This window comes from Scyliorhinus torazame, chromosome 12 (assembly GCF_047496885.1).
Source record: "Scyliorhinus torazame isolate Kashiwa2021f chromosome 12, sScyTor2.1, whole genome shotgun sequence".
Taxonomy (NCBI): Eukaryota; Metazoa; Chordata; class Chondrichthyes; order Carcharhiniformes; family Scyliorhinidae; genus Scyliorhinus; species Scyliorhinus torazame.
Window position 1 is genome coordinate 75469347 of NC_092718.1, and position 19469 is coordinate 75488815.

Below are 19469 nucleotides of genomic sequence, written 5' to 3' on the forward strand. Positions count from 1 at the left end.
ACCACCATGAACCCCTCGATTAGATTCCAGTCTGTAACTCACTCTCAGGTATCTGTTATTCTACATATACACCACCCGAAACCCCTCGATTAGATTCCAGTCTGTAACTCACTCTCAGGTATCTGTTATTCTATATATAAATCACCCCAAACCCCTCGATTAGATTCCAGTCTGTAACCCACTCCCGGGAATCTGTTATTCTACATATAAACCATCTCAAACTCCTCGATTAGATTCCAGTCTGTAACTCACTCCCGGGTATCTGTTATTCTATATATAAACCACCCCAAACCCCTTGAATAGATTCCAGTCTGTAACTTACTCCCGGGTATCTGTTATTCTGTATATAAACCACCCGAAACCCCTCGATTAGATTTCAGTCTGTAACGCACTCCCGGGTATCTGTTATTCTATATATAAACCCCCCTGAACCCCTCGATTAGATTTCAGTCTGTAACTCACTCCCAGGTATCTGTTATTCTATATATAAACCACCCCGAATACCTCGATTAGGTTCTAGTCTGTAACTCACTCCCGGGTATCTGTTATTCTATATATAAACCACCCCGAATCCCTCGATTAGATTTCAGTCTGTAACTCACTCCCAGGTATCTGTTATTCTATATATAAACCACCCTGTGACATTATCATAAATGTAAAGAACGCGAAGGATTAATGTTATGCCCAAATCTACCACTAGAGGGAGCTAGATGTAGAACTATGTAAGGCATCAATGCTAAGCCTTGTGGTGAGAGGTTGAGAAAGTTAGAGGACAGACTGAAGGAAAGATAGTGAGTCAGAGCAGATCATAGTTTATGTAATAGTGTTAAGATTAGTAGTGGATGAGTGTAGATTATATATTTATTATCAACTGTGTATTATATCGGAGTAAGTATCAAATCCAATTAAATAGTGTTAATAAATCTCTAGCTTTGTTCAATTTAAAAGCTATTTGTGGTTTTTGTGAACACTACACCAACCATCCTAGAATTAGCAACACAAAGAACACCACATGGTACCAGGAGTGTATTTCTACAAGTAATAATCAGTTAGATTAGACAGGTTAGCTTTAAGAAGATTGTAGAAAACAATCACGCCGCTATACCGATCAGAAAATCTGCACCGAAGAAAAATCGTAAAATGGAGAGTCTAAAGAAGTCTGATTATATCAGAACAAACGGTAAACTATGTCAAAACCGGGCATTCTTCAAACACCAGTTTGAAGTTTTCCTATCTGCACCATGCTAGAAAATGCTTCTGATCAGAGGCAAATAGCGCTTCTTCTTAATTTGGCTGAAACGCAAGCATTAGAGCTGTTCAGCTCAGCTGAAGATGAGGATAAAACAAAGTCTGATATGGTGCTACAGAAGTTCAATGCTCACTGCAAAAAGGAGGTGAACGAGACCTGTGAGCGCTACATGTTCAGAAAAAGGGTGCAGCTGAAAGGGGAATCGGTAGATTCTTTCATTACTGCTTTAAAGTTATGAGTGCTGTCGTGTAACTTCTCCGTTGCTGATTCAGTGCTTCGCAATCAAGTTGTATTTGGGATTAATGACGAACGTTTGCGAGGAAAAATGCTGAGATGACCGATTTTGCTGCTCGATGAAGCGCTTAATATGTGCAAAGCCGGTGAACAAGCATCCTCTGAATATGTGGAGTTCAGGGCAAACGAAAAAGGCGCGAAGTCTGGAAACGTGGCCGACGTCATTAATGCTGTGTCGCAGCACAGAAAACTACAATGGCTGGTGGCCATTTTGAGAGTGACATCACAAGCGTGATGATGTCACGCGCTGTGGCCACGCCCACAGGAAAACAAATTGTCAGGCAAAAGGCAAACAATGTTCCAATTGTTGCAAATTCAATCACTTTGCGGCATAGTGCCGTTTCCCACCAGCTACGCCAGTAACCAAATTTTAAAAATCCTACCATGACTACAAGAAGATCCCAAGTGTTCAAAGTGAAGAAAAAAGACAAAATATCTTAAATGATAATGAAGATTCCTCCTTATACACGTTCAAGGATACTTTCATGGTTGATGCAGTTACTCGGATTAATGCACTGGGCTGTGATAACAAACCAGTACAACAACTCTCAAAGTGTATTAAAGAGTGGACTGTACTACTTGATATAAATGGCTCCGATATTCCATTTAAAATAGATACATGAAAACACACAAATCTTTTTTAAATGCATTTTATTCAAACTTGTATCAAAGTCGGGTACAGCAAATAAACACTCCGGGAAACATTCTTTCCAACAATCAACTATACAGTTTGTACAGACTTTTCTCCTTTTTCACCGCCCCCCACCGCCCTTCCTCCTGCGACGAACAGCTCCTCAAACACGGTCATAAACATCCCCACCTTTTCTCAAACTTAACTCATACTTTATCTTCTGTAACCACAGGAAGTCGTACAGGTCACCCAACCATGCTGCTATCCCCGGTAGCGATGCCGACAGCCACTCCAGCAAAATTTGTCGCCGTGTATTCAGAGAGGCGAAGGCCAAGACATCGGCCTTCCTCCTCTCCATGAGCTCCGGCTTCTCTGAAACCCCAAATAACGCCACCAAAGGGTCTGGGTTCACTCTCTCCTCCACTATCCTGGCTAAGACCGCAAACCCTCCCGTCCAGAATCTTCCCAATTTTTCACAACCCCAAAACATGTGCGCATGATTTGCTGGCCTCCGCCCACACCTCTCACACTCATCTGCTATCCCCTGAAAGACCCCACTCATTCTTGCCCTGGTCATATGCACCCTGTGCACCACCTTAAACTGTATCAGGCTCATCCTTGCACAAGAGGAGGTCCCGTTTACCGTTCGCAGTGCCTCACTCCATACTCCCCACTTGATCTCCATTCCCAACTCCGCTTCCCATTTCTCCTTGATCTTCACCATCCGCTCGTGTCCCTGCTCCCCCAGCCCCTTATGTATATCCCCAGTTCTTCCCTCCCCTTCCACATCCAGAAGCAGCAGTCGCTCCAGCAGGGTGTATCCCGGCAATCTAGGGAACCTCTTCCACACCTTTCGTGCAAAGTCCCTAACCTGTAGATACCTGAACTCACTACCCCTCGGCAGTTCTACCCTCTCCCTTAGCTCCTCCAGACTGGCCAACCCTTCCTCCAAATATAAATCCCTCACCTTGACCAGCCCCACTTTTCTCCACCTCCTGTATGCACTATCCATCCCCCCCCCCGGTTCAAACCCATGATTCTCGCACAGCGGCATTAGCACCGACCTCCCTTCCACCCTAAAATGCCTCCTCAGCTAATTCCATATCTTCACCGTGAACTGCACCACTGGGCTCCCTGAATATCTACTCGGAGCCATTGGCAATGCTGCCGTCACCATAGCCCTCAAACTAGACCCCTTACAAGATTCCTCCTCCATTCCCTCGCTACCTGAATCCCCAAGTATCTCAACCTATCCCTCGCTACCGTAAATGGCATCCCCCTAAATTAGCCCGCTGTGCCAGCTCATTCACCGGGAATACCTCGCTTTTCCCTACATTCAGCTTGTATCCCAAGAACCCTCCAAACCTCCCCAGCAGGCCCATAATCTTTCCCATACTCTCCAACGGATCCAAAACATACAGCATGAGGTCATCGGCATAGAACGACACCCGATGCTCCCTCTGTCCCCTCATTATCCCCTGCCACTCTGCCGACCCCCTGAGAGCCATCGCCAATGGCTCTATGGCCAGCACAAACAGCTGCGGCGACAGCGGGCACCCCTGCCTCGTACCCCTGTTTAAGTCAAAGCTTCGTGAGCACATATCATTCGTCCTCACCCTTGTTCTTGGCGCCACACACAGCAACCGCACCCGTGCCACAAATCTCGGCCCAAACCCAAACCTTCCCAAAACTTCGAACAAGTACCGCCACTCCACCTGATCAAATGCTTTCTCCGCGTCCATGGACACCACCACCTCCGGTACCAGAGCTCTCGACGGATTCATCACCACATTCAACAGCCATCTTATATTACTCACGAGCTGCCTGCCCTTCACGAAGCCTGTTTGATCTTCTGCAACCACCCCGGGACACAATCCTCCATCCTCCCCGCCAACAACTTATCCAATACTTTCACATCCGTGTTCAATAGTGATTTGGGTCTATACGACCCACATTCCATCGGATCCTTCCCTTTTTTTGGATTAGTGTGATTACTGCCTGCTTCATCGTCTCCGGCAACTCCCCCTTCTCCAGTGCTTCATTAAACACCCCCAACAGATGTGGTGCCAGGTCTGCTGCAAATTCCTTATAAAATTCTGCTGGGCACCCATCCGGCCCAGGGGCCTTCCCCGACTTCATACCCCGATACTATCCAGCACCTCCTTCAGTCGCAGGGGCTCCTCCAACGCCTGCCTCTTTGCTTCCTCCACCTGGGGAAATTCCAGCTCGTCCAGAAACCACCCCATGTCCCCCTCCTCTCCTACTGGGGCTGCCTCATAAAGTCCCTGGTAATACTCTCTAAATGCCTCATTTATCTTCCCTGGCTCTGACACCACATCCCCAGTCCGGATCTTCAATATTTCCCTGGACGCAGCCTGCCTCCGCAGCTGGTGCACCAGCATGTGGCTCGCCTCCTCCCCATACTCGTATTGCACCCCTCTTGCCCTACGCAGTTGCCCTACCGCCCTCCCTATTGTCAGCCTGTCAAATTGCCCCTGCAACTTTTTCCTCCTCGCCAATCCCTCCACGGTGGGCACGCTCGAATGTTCCCTGTCCACCTCCACTATCTCACTCACTAGGCGGTCATGTTCCGTCCTCCTTTCCTTATTCGCACGAACTGTAAATGAGATCATTTCTCCCCGGACCACTGCCTTCTGTGCTTCCCAAAAAATGCCCGCCGACACCTCCCTATTCTGATTGAACTCCACATAATCCGTAATTGCCAACCGCACCTGATCACAAAAACCTCCATTCGCCAACAACCCCGAGTCAAACCTCCACCCCGGCCTTTGCTCTCGCCCGTACTGAACCGAATATCCAGCCAGTGGGGCGCATGGTCCGAGATAACTATCCCCGCATACTCTGCCCCCTCCATCCCAACCAAAATCTCCTGACTCACTACAAAGTAATCAATTCTCGAATACACCTTATAGACGTGTGAAAAGAAGAAATACTCCCTTCCCCCTGGGTTCTGAAAGCGCCATGGATTCACCATACCCATCCTCTCCATAAACACCCCCAGCTCCCTTGCCATTCGTACCCTACCCATCGACCTGAGGCTCGAATTATCCACCCTCGGCTCCAGGACACAATTAAAATCTCCTCCCATGATCAACTGGTACGTGGCCAAATCCGGGATTGCTGCAAGGAACCCCCTCATAAAACCCACATCATCCCAATTTGGGGCATACACATTTACCAACACTACCAGTGCCCCTTCCAATACCCCATTTACAATCACATATCTCCCACCTGGATCCCTCGCTTCCTTCACACTCACAAATCCCATTTTTTGCTCATTAAAATCGCCACACCCCTCTATTTCAAATCAAAGCCCGAGTGAAAAACCTGCCCTACCCACCCCTTCCTTAACCTAACCTGGTCCTTAACACGGAGGTGTGTCTCCTGCAAAAAGACAACCCCCGCTTTCAAGCTCCTGAGGTGCGCGAACACCCGCGACCTTTTAACCGGCCCATTCGGTCCCCGGACGTTCCACGTTACCAACCTTACCGGAGGCTTGCGCCTCCAATCCCCTCTACCATGTCATCTTCCCCACTTAACTCCTGCCCCTTTAATTCCACTCTGTACCTAGCCCATCCCAGATGGCCCCTTTCTTCACCCTTGACCATGTCATCTCTCACCCCCTGCCATGTCGCAGAAACCCCCCCCCCCGCTCCGCTTTTCCCCTTCCCCTTCTTCTTTCCCCTTTCCCCCTTCTCCCCCACCACCTCACTTCCGTTCACCAGCATAACCTGCTAGCACAGCTGCCTCTTCCCAAAGGCACATCCTAATGACCCCCCCCCCCCAGCTCAAAGAAGAAGGCCTCCTGCTGGCCTTACCCTCCCCCACCCAAACAAGGACTTCTCCTGAACTCCAGGTAGCCTTCTCCAAAAACAGATGTTAAACACAAACAGTCCCATAAAACAGGAGGGGGGGGATGGGAACATCCATCCCCACATAACCTTTTCACCCCTACAACCCCTTACAATCTCAACATTGACCAGAAACCCCCCCCCCCCCCCCCCCCCACAAAAAAAGACGAAAATCCCCCAATCTCTACACCCACTTCAAACATGCTGCCGACCATTACAAAGTGCCAGCACCCTGGTTCCCAAGCATTGTCCACTCAGTTCTCCCCCAGTTTATGCTCCTTAATGAAGTCTTCGGACGCTTCTGAAGCGTCGAAATAATACTCCTGGCCTCCGAACGTCACCCATAATTTTGCCGGGTAGAGCACCCCAAACCTGATCTGCCGCCGGTACAACACCGCCTTGGCCTTGTTGAAACCTGCCTGCCGTTTTGCCAACTCGGCTCCACTGTCCTGATAAATCCGGACGATATTTCCTTCCCAGTCGCTTCTCCCTGGCCCACCGTAGAATTTTTTCTTTCTCCACAAATTTATGGAGTCTCACGATCACCGTCCGTGGCGGCTCCCCAGCTCTAGGCTTTTGCCTCAGAGACCTATGCGCTCGGTCCACTTCAGGTGACTTCTCTAGCACCCCTTTCTGCCACCAGTCCCACCAGCATCCTCGAGACGTACCTCGTGGCACTCACACCTTCCACTCCTTCAGGCAGGCCCACTATTCGCAGGTTATGTCTTCTCGAGGTATTCTCCTGCTCCTCAACCTTTGCCCTCAGCGTTTTATAAAGGTCTCCTAGGAGCCCCACCTCCGCCTCCAGAGCCACCAAACGATCGTTGTGGTCCGAGATCACTCCTTCAGTCTCCCGAATCTGTGACCCCTGCACCTCCAAACACCTCTCCATCCGCTCCAAAGTACTCTTCAGGGGTGCCACAGCTTCTGCAATGGCCTTTGCATGATCCTCATGCATTTCTTTCCTCTGTTTATGGAATTCCTCCTTGATAAAAGTCATCAGTTCCTGTATCTGGCGTGTTACAGCTTGCCCCTCCCCCGCCTGCATGCTGGAATTGACTGTGAAGCACAAGACTGTTTCAACTTTCCAGTCAAACCTCTCTCTGTTTTCTGCCGGGTCCGGTGATCAGAAGACATACCATTCCAAGAGTAAACTACTCCTTTAACATTCATCTACGCCTTTTCATCAAAATTCCACCCGGATCTGGGTAAAAAGAGCCCTTTTCTGTGACTTTGAACAGGAACGGCCCTTTATGTGACCAATCACTCCATGGTCACAAGCGGAAGTCGAACACACTCAAATTTAATAACCAAAAAGAATTTAAGACAAGCATACAGTACATCACAAATACAGAAATCAACCTGCCGATTAACCGACTATAATGGAAATACCATAGCCACGAGAGGTTCCTGCTGTCTCATTGTTTGGAATGGCAACATCAAAATGCCAATCGACTTTGAAATAGTGGAATGAAAATCATTGCTACTTAGGGTGGATGTTTGCGATAGATTAAACCTAGTTGAAAAGATGCACACAACCGAGACTTGGAATGACCAGCTTAAAGAGTCAGGAAAAGCCTATGTTGCTGATACCTTGTCAAGAGCTACAAATGGCACTGATACCACGGTTTTAGATATAGTGCACATTGTGGAAGCACAAGCTTCATTTGTTACTGAGATGCTACCAGTGTCTGATAATAAGCTACAAATCAGAAGAGAAGAAACAGAAAAAGACTTGACACTCCAAAGGGTAAGCAAATACCTCAAAGAAGGATGGCCCAATGGGTGTTGCTCTGCTTTTCGCAGTCTCAAAGATGACCTCACAGTAATTAATGGATTCCTACTCAAAGGAGACAGGATAGTTATTCCTTCATGCCTCCGACAGGGTATCTTGGAACAGATACACAGGGTCACCAAGGTATTGAAAAATGTCGTAGATGAGCAAGACAATCTGTGTACTGGCCTGGAATCAGTAAGGATGTGGATAATGATGTGCAGCAATGCGGCATTTGTCAGATGCATCAATCTGTGCAATGCAGAGAAAGCTTGGAAGGAAATAAATTCATCACCAATCCATGACCGAAAGTTGTTATGGGTCTGTTCTACTTTAAAGGTTATGCCTATCTAGTCATAATTAACTACTATTCCAACTATCCCGAGGTGATCACGCTGCATGATTCAACGACGAGATCTGTAATATGAGCAGCAACATCTGTTTTTGCTCGCCATGGAATTCCATTACATGCTGCCTCTGACAATGGTCCTTGCTTCACCAACTGGGAATGGATACAATTTGCAGAATGTTATTAATTTTAATCACCTCACATCAAGCCCATTGTACCCCCAATATAATGGCAAAGCAGAGAAAGATGGAGGAATAGTAAAAAAAACTATTCAGCAAAGCACTCGATGACAACAAAGATTTATCTGTGGCACTGTTGACATACAGAGCTACCACATTGTCATCAGGTTTGGCGCCTGCTCAGATGTTGCTGGGAAGAAAAATTCGCACCAAGTTACCAGAGATCGCGATTAAGAATATGAATGATCAAGAAATATACAACCACCTACAGTTACAAAAACAAAAACAGAAAGACTACTACAACAAGCACACAAAATCTTTATCAAAGTTAAAAGAAGGAGACTACATTTGTATACAAATTCCTGATGGTGGATGGCAACATGTAGCTAAAGTTTTAAGACGAGTTGCACCAAGATCGTATTTGGTTCAGACTGAACAAGGTTCGATGTTTAGAAGAAAGAGAAGAGCATTACTGCAAATAAAAGAAAAAGTTCCATCTCAAACTCAGAACATTATTGCTCAGGATGCCATTTTCAAAAACCTTGACGTTCCTAATACCTCATTGTCACCATTGCACCAAGACAATTTTGAAGATAATTTGCATACTTTGACAAAACCACTTGAGAAGATCAAATAGAACAAGGAAACCACCAAAAGATTAAATTTGGAATGACTGTAATAACTATTCATCTGTCATCACCAATGTGACTTAACGTTTATTTTTGCAACTGAATGTAAAAACAAGTTGATGATTCATGCTCGCTGACGTAATGTTCAAAGAAAAAATGTTACAAAGTTTATAACTTTTTTGTTTCCAAAGAAAGGGGATGTGATATTATCATAATGTAAAAAAACTGGAAGGATTAATGTTATGTCCAAATCAACCACTAGAGGGAGCTAGATGTAGAACTATATAAGGCATCAATGCTAAGCCTTGTGGGTGAGAGGTTGAGGAGAAAGCTGGAGGACAGACTGAAGGAAAGATAGTGGAGTGAGAGCAGATCGTACTTCATGTTATAGTGTAGAGATTAGTAGTCGATGAGTGTAGATTATATGTTTATTATCAACTATTATATAGGAGTAAGTGTCGAATCCAATTAAGTAGTGTGAATAAATTTATAGCTTTGTTCAATTTAAAAGCTATTTGTGGTCTTTGTGAACACTACACCAACCATCCTAGAATTAGCAACACAAAGAACATCACCCAACCCAAACCCCTCGATTAGATTCCAGTCTGTAACTCACTCCCGGGTATCTGTTATTCTATATATAAACCACCCAAACCCCTCGATTAGATTCCAGTCTGTAACTCACTCCCGGGTATCTGTTATTCTATATATAAACCACCCAAACCTCTCGATTAGATTCCAGTCTGTAACTCACTCCCGGGTATCTGTTATTCTATATATAAACCACCCAAACCCCTCGATTAGATTCCAGTCTATAACTCACTCCCGGGTATCTGTTATTCTATATACAAACCACCCCGAATCACTCGATTAGATTCCAGTCTGTAACTCACTCCCGGGTATCTGTTATTCTATATATAAACCACCCAAACCCCTCGATTAGATTCCAGTCTATAACTCACTCCCGGGTATCTGTTATTCTATATACAAACCACCCCGAATCCCTCGATTAGATTCCAGTCTGTAACTCACTCCCAGGTATCTGTTATTTTATATATAAACCACCCCGAACCCCTCGATTAGATTCCAGTCTGTGACTCACTCCCGGGTATCTGTTATTCTATATACAAACCACCCCGAATCCCTCGATTAGATTCCAGTCTATAACTCACTCCCGGGTATCTGTTAATCTATATATAAACCACCCCAAACCCCTCGATTAGATTCCAGTCTGTAACTCACTCCCGGGTATCTGTTATTCTATATATAAACCCCTTGAACTCCTCGATTTGATTCCAGTCGATAGCTCACTCCCAGGTATCTGTTATTCCATATAAAAACCACCCAAACCCCTCAATTTGATTCCAGTTGTAACTCACTTCCGGGTATCTGCAATTTTACATATAAACCATCCAAACCCTTCAATTAGAATCCAGTATGTGTAACTCGGTCCCGGATATCTTTTATTCTATATATAAACCACCCCGAACCCCTCAATTAGATTCCAGTCTGTAATTCACTCCCGGGTATCTGTTATTCTCTAAAAGAAATACCCTGAAGCTCTCGATTAGATTCCAGTCTTGTGTCATCACCAATGTGACTGCTGCACTTTCTGCCTTAGAGCAGTGATCTCACGTCCAACAAAGAACTACACCGGCTGTGAGACGCTTTGGGCCGTCGCAAGGGGGTGATGGGTGCTGGAGAAATGCGACTGCTTCGGTCCATCGAGTCTTGCCCACCACTGCATTGGCTGGGGCATCACATCAAGGCATATGTTGCTCCATTTTCTCTCACCTAACCACGTGCCCCTGCCCGCCCCACCCCTCTTCTTGCCGAAAAGCCCCAAGTCCAGTAAAACATGAAAAATGGACATTTCAAGTGATTGAATCTTGACGTGTTGAACAGAAGCAGTGTAGAACTCCTGTGAGCACTGTGCTGCCCTTCTGGTAGTGCTCTCTTGCAGTGTGAGACTGGCGGGGGTGGGGCACAGTAACCTTTAGCTTGTCTGTAATTTTCTGTTGCCTGCTCTCGAGCTGATGTGGGGAGAAGGTGCAGCTTTTCTTCTGCTCTGACCTCCTTGCTTTGATTTTCCTTTTTCCTCTACCCCTCCACAGATGTGAGTGACGCTGACGCCATGGAAGCTGCCGGGAAGGATCGGACGGATTGTCCGCGCTCACCCGAGCGCCACTTCATCGGGGGCCAGAAAGCCGGACCCCTGCCCCCTCCTCGTACGCTCCCCTGCAGCCGCATCAAGACCCCGAGTTTCCCCGCTGGCTCCCGATGGTCATCAGGGAGTTCGCGGCCCCTCCCGCCTCCTGGTAAGTTGACCAAGACTGGGTCACTTTTCAAACTGTGAAGATTGGCGTGGATCTTCGCCATGTTGGATTGCATTGAATTTTGTTTAACGCTTTTCGTGGACGTAGCTGATTGGGCCCAGCCTTTATCGCCCATTCCTAATTGCCCCTCAGGAAGGTGGTGGGTGAGCCGCCTTCTTGAATCTCTGCCGTCCCTTGGGGTGTACCCACTGCTGTTATGGAGATAGTTCCAGGATTTTAACCCTGTGACACTGAAGGCATGGCCAATATATTTCCAAGTCAGGATGGTGAGTGACTTTGAGTGGAGCCTCCAGGTTGTGGGGTTTCCAAGCAGCTGCTGCTCTTGTCCTTCTAGATGGTGGTGGTCGTGGGTTTGGAAGGTGCTGCCTAAGGAGCCTTGGTGAGCTGCTGCAAATGCATCTTGTCGATGAGTACACATGGCTGCCACTGTACGTCAGTGGTGGAGGGAGCAAATGTGGATGGGGTGCCAATCAAGTTGCTCTGTCCTGGATGTTGTCGAGCTTCTTTAGTGTTGTTGGAGCTACACTCATCCAGGCAAATGGAGAGCATTCCATCGCACTCCTGACTTGTGCCTTGTCGATGGTGGGCAGGCTTGGGAGGGGTCAGGAAGTCAAAAACACAGATACAGGACATTCGGTCCATCTACTCTGTGATGGTGCTCCTGCCCCACATGAGCCTCCTCCTACCCCCTCTCTTCATATCCCCCCATCACCATATCCTTAAATGGTCCATACCCATAGACACCTCCATCATGTTTTTCATGGTATTCCTCCCTGTGCTTCGCCGCCTGCCCTGGGGCATATTGCACAATTTACAGAGAGTCCAGTACTCTAAAATGTAGTAACAGACTTCAGGGAGGCAATATACAGAGAAGTATGAAGTGATGCATTTTGGTGGGGGGAATGAGAATCAGTATAATGTACATCCTATACTCCTAAAGTGGGTGCAACAGCAGAAAGACCTGGGGTTTCACCAACGCAAATTCTTGCAGGTGGCAGGGCCAGTTCGGAAGGTTGGTAATAAAGCATCCGGTATCTTTAGGTTTATAAATAGAGGCACGGAGCAATCTGCTCAGTTCCGGTCCCAATATCCTTCATATCCCTCGGTTAGACCACACTGGGAGCACTGTGCACAGTTCCCGTCTCCATATCCCTCGTTCAGACCACACTGGGAGCACTGTGCACAGTTCCCGTCTCCATATCCCTTGGTTAGACCACACTTGGAGCACAGTGTACAGTTCTGGTCTCTGTATCGCTCAGACCACACTTGGAACACTGTGAACAATTCTGGTCTCCGTATCCCTCGGTTAGACCACTTTTGGAGCACTGTGCACAGTTCCCGTCTCCATATTCCTTGGTTCGACCACACTTGAAGCATGTGCACAGTTATGGTCTCCAAATGCCTTTGTTAGACCACACTGGGAGAACTGTGCAAAGTTCCAGTCTCCATACTATGAGGAGGTTATCAAAGTTTTGGAGAAGGTGCAAAAGGTATTTCCAATGATGAGCTCAGAACTGAGAGGTTATGACAATCAGGAAATAGTGAACAGGTAAGGGGTCTTTTCTCTGCAAAAGAGAATGCTGAGGGGATGACTGGATTGAGGTCTTTAAAATTGGGAAAGGGTTTCAATAGAATCAATGAAGAGAAGCTGTTTCCACTTGTGTCAGTGGGAGTTGGGAGACAAGAACTCGGGCACTCGATATGCGATAGTCACTGATAAATCCAATGGGAAATTCAGGAGAAACTTCTTTACCCAGAGAGTGATCCTGTTCTAATTGAGCTGTCGTCCTCTTGTGTTTTTCAGGGAGCCCGGCCTCTGTATCTCATCACATCCTCACCGTCAGTGACCCTGCCATCTCTCCAAACCGTCGTTCAGTGGTGCTCAGGCGCCACAGTTTGATATCCCACCACCCTGCACCCAGGAGCAAGGTTACCTCTCCACCTCGGTCTGTGGGGGCTACTGCCAGGGCCCCGGCCACCTCGCACTCCTTCAGGACCAAGGATGGCATCTCCCTGTCTCACCAGCTGGTCAACGCCTCCTTCTGCGACGGGACACTGAGCGCCGTGATGGACAGGCGCAGTGGGAAATCAGAAAGCCCGTGCGCCCCTTTGAGCTCAGCCGGCAAGCAGACGGGACTCGCCGACTCCTTTAGCCGGCCACCGGGCGACTCGTGCCCTCCCTCTCTCCCTGCCTCCGGCTTACCGTCCCCAGATCCCTGTCTCATCCAACGCAATGGGCTGGAGAGGGATACTACAGCCAGCCAACCCTCCCGAGGAGAGGAGGGGGAGGAGGAGGGGAGCGGTGGGGACGGCGAGATTGGGAGATCTCTCAGCTCCAGGAAGACGGGTCCGGGACTGCCCGCGGGACCCCGGCAGCAACAGCAAGGCCCCCTCAAGCCCAAGATCGTGGAGACCTACGGGCAGTTTGGCATCAGGAGGATGGAGGCTTCTGAGCTGAGCGGGCGGCCTGTGGTACACAGGAGGTCGTCGCCGGGCAAGGACCCGCTCGAGCTGCCCTGCCCGCTGAGTGCCGCTGAGCTGCTGGCTCCCGGCTTTGCCGGAGACAGCCCGGATAGGGGCAGGGGAGATGCAGGGGAGGTGGCCTCCCTCCTGGATGATGGCGACCACCCCTTTGACTCCATTGACATTGATATTGTGTCGGTCCTGAACTCTCCCAACCTGCTAGCCTGCGGTGCGCAGGGCGAGACAATCCTGACCGAGTCCTACCAGGACCAGACGCTGCATTACGGGGCCCAGATTATTGTGGGCGATCAGCGTGAATCGGGCACTGGATCCTGCAAGGGGAAGTACCCCGGGCCGGTCGAGCTGCTCGCCGTGACTGAGGAGGTGGACGACGGGGCCAACACCTCGGACGACGACCTGGACAACTACTACAACTTTGCTCGCACAGTAGTGACTGAGGAGGTGATGGATCAGTTGGCGTCCGAGTGCTTCAGCCTGGACGGGGAGGTCCCCCGCATCGACCAGCTCGATGGGGTGGATGACTCAGCGGATCGGCCGGCCGGTCAGAAGCCTGCCAAGGACGGGGGCCGGGCGGGAGTCACCACTGTGGAAGACGGGACGCGGGCTGAGGGCGGCAAGGAGGGGGCGGCGCGGGACGAGGCGGAGAACGCAGGCAGTGAGCCCCTCGTCAGGACGGGGAGTGCAGACCACAATGGAGGGTCAGCCTCCAAGGATGGGGAAGCCTCACCCACTCCTGGCAAAGGGGCGCAAGAACCCGATGGCATCACCGAAGAGCTGGGCAACATCCTCCCCTCGGAGATCATGGACTTTGTGCTGAAGAATTCCTCGAGCATGCCGACTGCAGGGGAAGGTACTGAGGCGGGGGCGGCATTGCAGCTCCCTGCCCCACCCGAGGCCAGAACCAATTTTGCTTTGTCCTTGCAGCCAAGCCCAGATCTGGGCAGCCCTGGTGCCAAAGAGACAGAGGTGGACCACCCGCCACCTGCTGTGCATGACCTCCGAACCATGTCGCCCTCTACTGTACAGAACAACCACGTCTCCTCAGAGAAGAGAAGCCCCACGATCACCTCAGAGGGTCAGGCTGCACATGCCAAATCAACACCAGCCAGCGACGAAAAGGGGCCGATTCAGAGCCCGGCTCAGGACAGCCCCGAAGAAAGGGCACCCCAGCCTCCAGACGGCGACCCCCACTTCCCGGAGCCCCCCCAGATTCAGAGAGTGTGCGCCAACCTTGCCGCGGAGGCGCCAGAGCTGGATGACCAGGGGACGGAGAAGGAAAGCCCGGGGGGAGCCCAGAACCCCGCTCCAAAGAGCGTGATCCTGGTGAACAAACACGGGCATCACATGGTCATTCTTAAGAGTGTGCAGGACAATCTTGCCAAGATGGGGAAGCCAAAGACTGCCACCGCCGCAGAGTACAGCGTTACCAAGTCCGGCTCGCCTCCAGGCCAGGGTCCCAAGCCAATATCGCAGCCCATTGCCCTTGGCAAAGCCCCCGCCAGCGCAGCATCCAGAAATGCACCAGTCCCGGATAGCAAAGTTCAGAACCTGAAGACTCCGCTCAAGCTGGTGGCGCCCATGGTAGCTGCAAAGTTCCCCTCGGACATGTTGGCCGGCGGCCGGACGGGCTTGCCCATTGCCCGGGCACCGCAGGCATTCGACCACCCACCGCAGAAGGGGCTGGCCGGCATTATTCAGCTCTCCAAGCCCGAGGTGGTCTACATCAACCAGCCAACCCAGCAGAACTACAGTGCAGTCCTGGTGGGCACCCCGGGGCCCGTGACCTTGCTGAGGCCGCCTGACGTCCCGTCACTGGCCATCGGCTCGTCCATCCTCAACGTGGTGTCGGTGCAGCCTGGCGGGCCAGTGCTGGCCACCAGCAGCGTCCCGATGACTGGCCAGCTTGTCAGCCAGGGGCCCCTGAACATTGGCGCCGCGCAGCTCCTGGCCCAGGACTGCCGGGGGGCCGTTGGAAACCTTGTATTCACTCGGAGGGAGCAGCAGATGACGTGCATTGTGCCGATCTCCCAGAGCGCCACTCCGAGCCTGGTGGCTGGCCCCCAGAAGGTCCAAGTGATACCGGCCCCGGTGCTGGGGTTTAGCAGCCAGCAAATGCCAAGTTCCAAGCCCCTCGATGCTGCGAAGGTTGGGAGCATCAACGTCAAGACGCTAAGTGTGGCAGGCAGCCAAAGGAACAGTTTGCAAACCATTACTTCTCCGCCAGATCAGTACTCCACCCAGCCTACCTCCGGACTCAAACACGCCTTCCTGTCCTCCGACAGGGTCCACGTCAAGAAGCAGAAAACCTCACACATTTGGGTGGATCAGTTTGGGACAGAGCGCAAGGTCCTGGAGGATCTTCCGAAGGTCCAGCCCCCCACTTCCTTAGGGTAAACCTGTGTCTTGTTTCTTGTCTTGGGCCGGGCGAGAGAATCTTAGCCAGGAACGGGGGACAACGCCAATGAAGAGCAGTCGGAAAAATGTTAGGAATGCTCCGGGAGCCAATGGGGCACCGGACTAACCCATTTATATCTTCCTGTAATCTACCACCCTCTTCCACACTATTAAACTACCTACCAATCTTGGTTACTCGAACAGCCTTCTACCATCACTCTTCGCGTCCTATTCCTCGGGAAAGTTTATTACTTAGAATCCCTACAGTGAACAAGGAGGACATTCGGCACATCAATTCGATACCGATCCTCTGAAAGATAACCCTACATAGGCTCACTCCCCTGCCCTATCCCCGTAACCCCACCTAATCTGCACATCTTTGGACACTAAGGGGTAATTTATCATGGCCAATCCACCTAACTGCACATCTTTGGACTGTGGGAGGAAACTGGAGCACCCGGAGGAAACTCACGCAAACAAGGTGATAAAGTGCCCCCACCCCCCAGCTAACAGTAACAGCTTTTCTTTTTCTATCTGACCTAAACCTGTCATCACCTCATCCACCTCGATCAAACATCTCCCAGTCAACCGCCTTCGGCCCAAGGAGAACAACCCCAGTTGCTCTGACCCTAGCCTCGGGAGCTGGAGTTCACTTATCGCTGGAACCACTCTGGTAAATCTCCCTCCGTGGCCCTCTCGAGGGTCTCTCACATCCTTCCCACACACTAGTGGCTAGAACTGGACTGGATGCTGCAGTCTAGTTGGAACGGAGAGGGTTATGAGGGTGAACTGACAAGAGATCTTGATGGAAATAAAGGTGGTGACGTAGCAGTATTGTGGCCAGACTAGTGATCCAGAGACCCAGAGTGATTCTCTGGCTTCGAATCCCACCAGAGCGGATGGTGAAATTTGAATTCAGTACATATCTGGAATTTTAAAACGATTGTTTTAAAAACCCACCTGGTTCACTTAATGTCCCTTTAGGGAAGGACATCTGCCTTCCTTACCCTGGCCTGGCCTACATGTGACTCCAGACCCACAGCAGTGTGGGTTGACTCTCAAATGCCCCCCTCACGGGTAATTAGGGATGTGAAATATTTTCACCCGGGATGCCAAGTTCGATTCTCGGCTTGGGTCACTGTCTGTGCGGAGTCTGCACGTTCTCCCCGTGTCTGCATGGGCTTCCTCCGGGTGCTCCGGTTTCCTCACACAGACCAAAGATGTGCAGGTTAGGTGGATTGGCCATGCTAAATTGCCCTTAGTGTCCAAAAAGGTTATGTGGGGTTACGAGATAAATTGGAGGTGTGGGCTTAAGTAGGGTGCTCTTTCCAAGAGCTGCTGCAGACCTGTTGGGTCGAATGGCCTCCTTCTGCAATTTAAATTCCATGATTCTATGCCTTTGGGGTGGGCAGTTTGTGGTCTCATCGCCGGAGAGTCGTACCTCACAGAAGAGGCCCCTCCGCCCATTCACTCTACGCTGCCAAACTTACACCAAATCTACACTAATCCCGCTCCCCTGCACTTGGCCCATAGCTTTGAACGTTACAACATTTCAAATGCTCATCCAAGTGCTGCTTAAAGGTTTTGAGGTTCCCCCACCTCTACTACCCTCCCAGGCAGTGCATTCCCCCACCTCTACTACACTCCCAGGCAATGTACTCCCCCACCTCTACCACACTCCCATGCAATGTACTCCCCCACCTCTACCACACTCCCAGGCAATGCACTCCCCCACCACTACTTTACTCCCAGGCAATGCATTCCCCCACCTCTACTACACTCCCAGGCAGTGCATTCCCCCACCTCTACCACACTCCCAGGCAGTGCATTCCCCCACCTCTACCACACTCCCAGGCAGTGCATTCCCCGACCTCTACCACACTCCCAGGCAGTGCATTCCCCGACCTCTACTACCCTCCCAGGCAGTGCATTCCCCGACCTCTACTACCCTCCCAGGCAGTGCATTCCCCCACCTCTACCACACTCCCAGGCAATGCATTCCCCCACCTCTACCACACTCCCAGGCAGTGCATTCCCCCACCTCTACCACACTCCCAGGCAATGCATTCCTTCACCTCTACTACACTCCCAGGCAGTGCACTCCTTCACCTCTACTACACTCCCAGGCAGTGCATTCCCCCATCTCTACTACACTCCCAGACAGTGCATTCCCCCACCTCTACCACACTCCCAGGCAGTGCATTCCCCCACCTCTACCACACTCCCAGGCAGTGCATTCCGCCACCTCTACCACACTCCCAGGCAATGCATTTCCCCACCTCTACTACCCTCCCAGGCAGTGCATTCCCCCACCTCTACTACACTGCCAGGCAGTGCATTCCTTCACCTCTACTACCCTCCCAGGCAGTGCATTCCCCCACCACTACTTTACTCCCAGGCAATGCATTCACCCACCTCTACTACACTCCCAGGCAGTGCATTCCCCCACCTCTACCACACTCCCAGGCAGTGCATTCCCCCACCTCTACCACACTCCCAGGCAATGCATTCCCCCACGTCTACCACACTCCCAGGCAGTGCATTCCCCCACCTCTACCACACTCCCAGGCAATGCATTCCCCCACCTCTACCACACTCCCAGGCAGTGCATTCCCCCACCTCTACCACACTCCCAGGAAGTGCATTCCCCCACCTCTACTACCCTCCCAGGCAGTGCATTCCCCCACCTCTACTACACTGCCAGGCAGTGCATTCCTTCACCTCTACTACCCTCCCAGGCAGTGCATTCCTTCACCTCTACTACACTACCAGGCAATGCATTCCCCCACCTATACTACACTACCAGGCAATGCACTCCCCCACCTCTACTACCCTCCCAGGCAGTGCATTCCTTCACCTCTACTACCCTCCCAGGCAGTGCATTCCCCCACCTATACTTCACTACCAGGCAATGCACTCCCCCACCTCTACTACCCTCCCAGGCAGTGCATTCCTTCACCTCTACTACCCTCCCAGGCAGTGCATTCCCCCACCTCTACCACACTCCCAGGCAGTGCACTCCTTCACCTCTACTACACTCCCAGACAGTGCATTCCCCCACCACTACTATACTCCCAGGCAGTGCATTCCCCCACCTCTACCACACTCTCAGGCAATGCATTCCCCCACCTCTACCACACTCCCAGACAGTGCATTCCCCCACCTCTACCACACTCCCAGGCAATGCATTCCCCCACCTCTACCACACTCCCAGACAGTGCATTCCCCCACCACTACTATACTCCCAGGCAGTGCATTCCCCCACCTCTACCACACTC

The 19469-nt window shown here is 50.6% G+C and overlaps 1 protein-coding gene across 4 annotated transcripts in view; it reads left to right on the plus strand.

Annotated features, from left to right (window-relative positions):
• Positions 1 to 19469, plus strand: part of LOC140386490 (histone-lysine N-methyltransferase 2B-like) — a 310024-nt gene that overhangs the window by 253121 nt on the left and 37434 nt on the right. For all 4 annotated transcript variants that reach the window (XM_072468882.1, XM_072468880.1, XM_072468881.1 and 1 more), the window contains exons 27-28: positions 11092 to 11295; positions 13118 to 16187. In XM_072468882.1, coding sequence (XP_072324983.1) covers positions 11092 to 11295; positions 13118 to 16187 — 3274 coding nt within the window. The remainder of the gene's footprint in view (positions 1 to 11091; positions 11296 to 13117; positions 16188 to 19469) is intronic.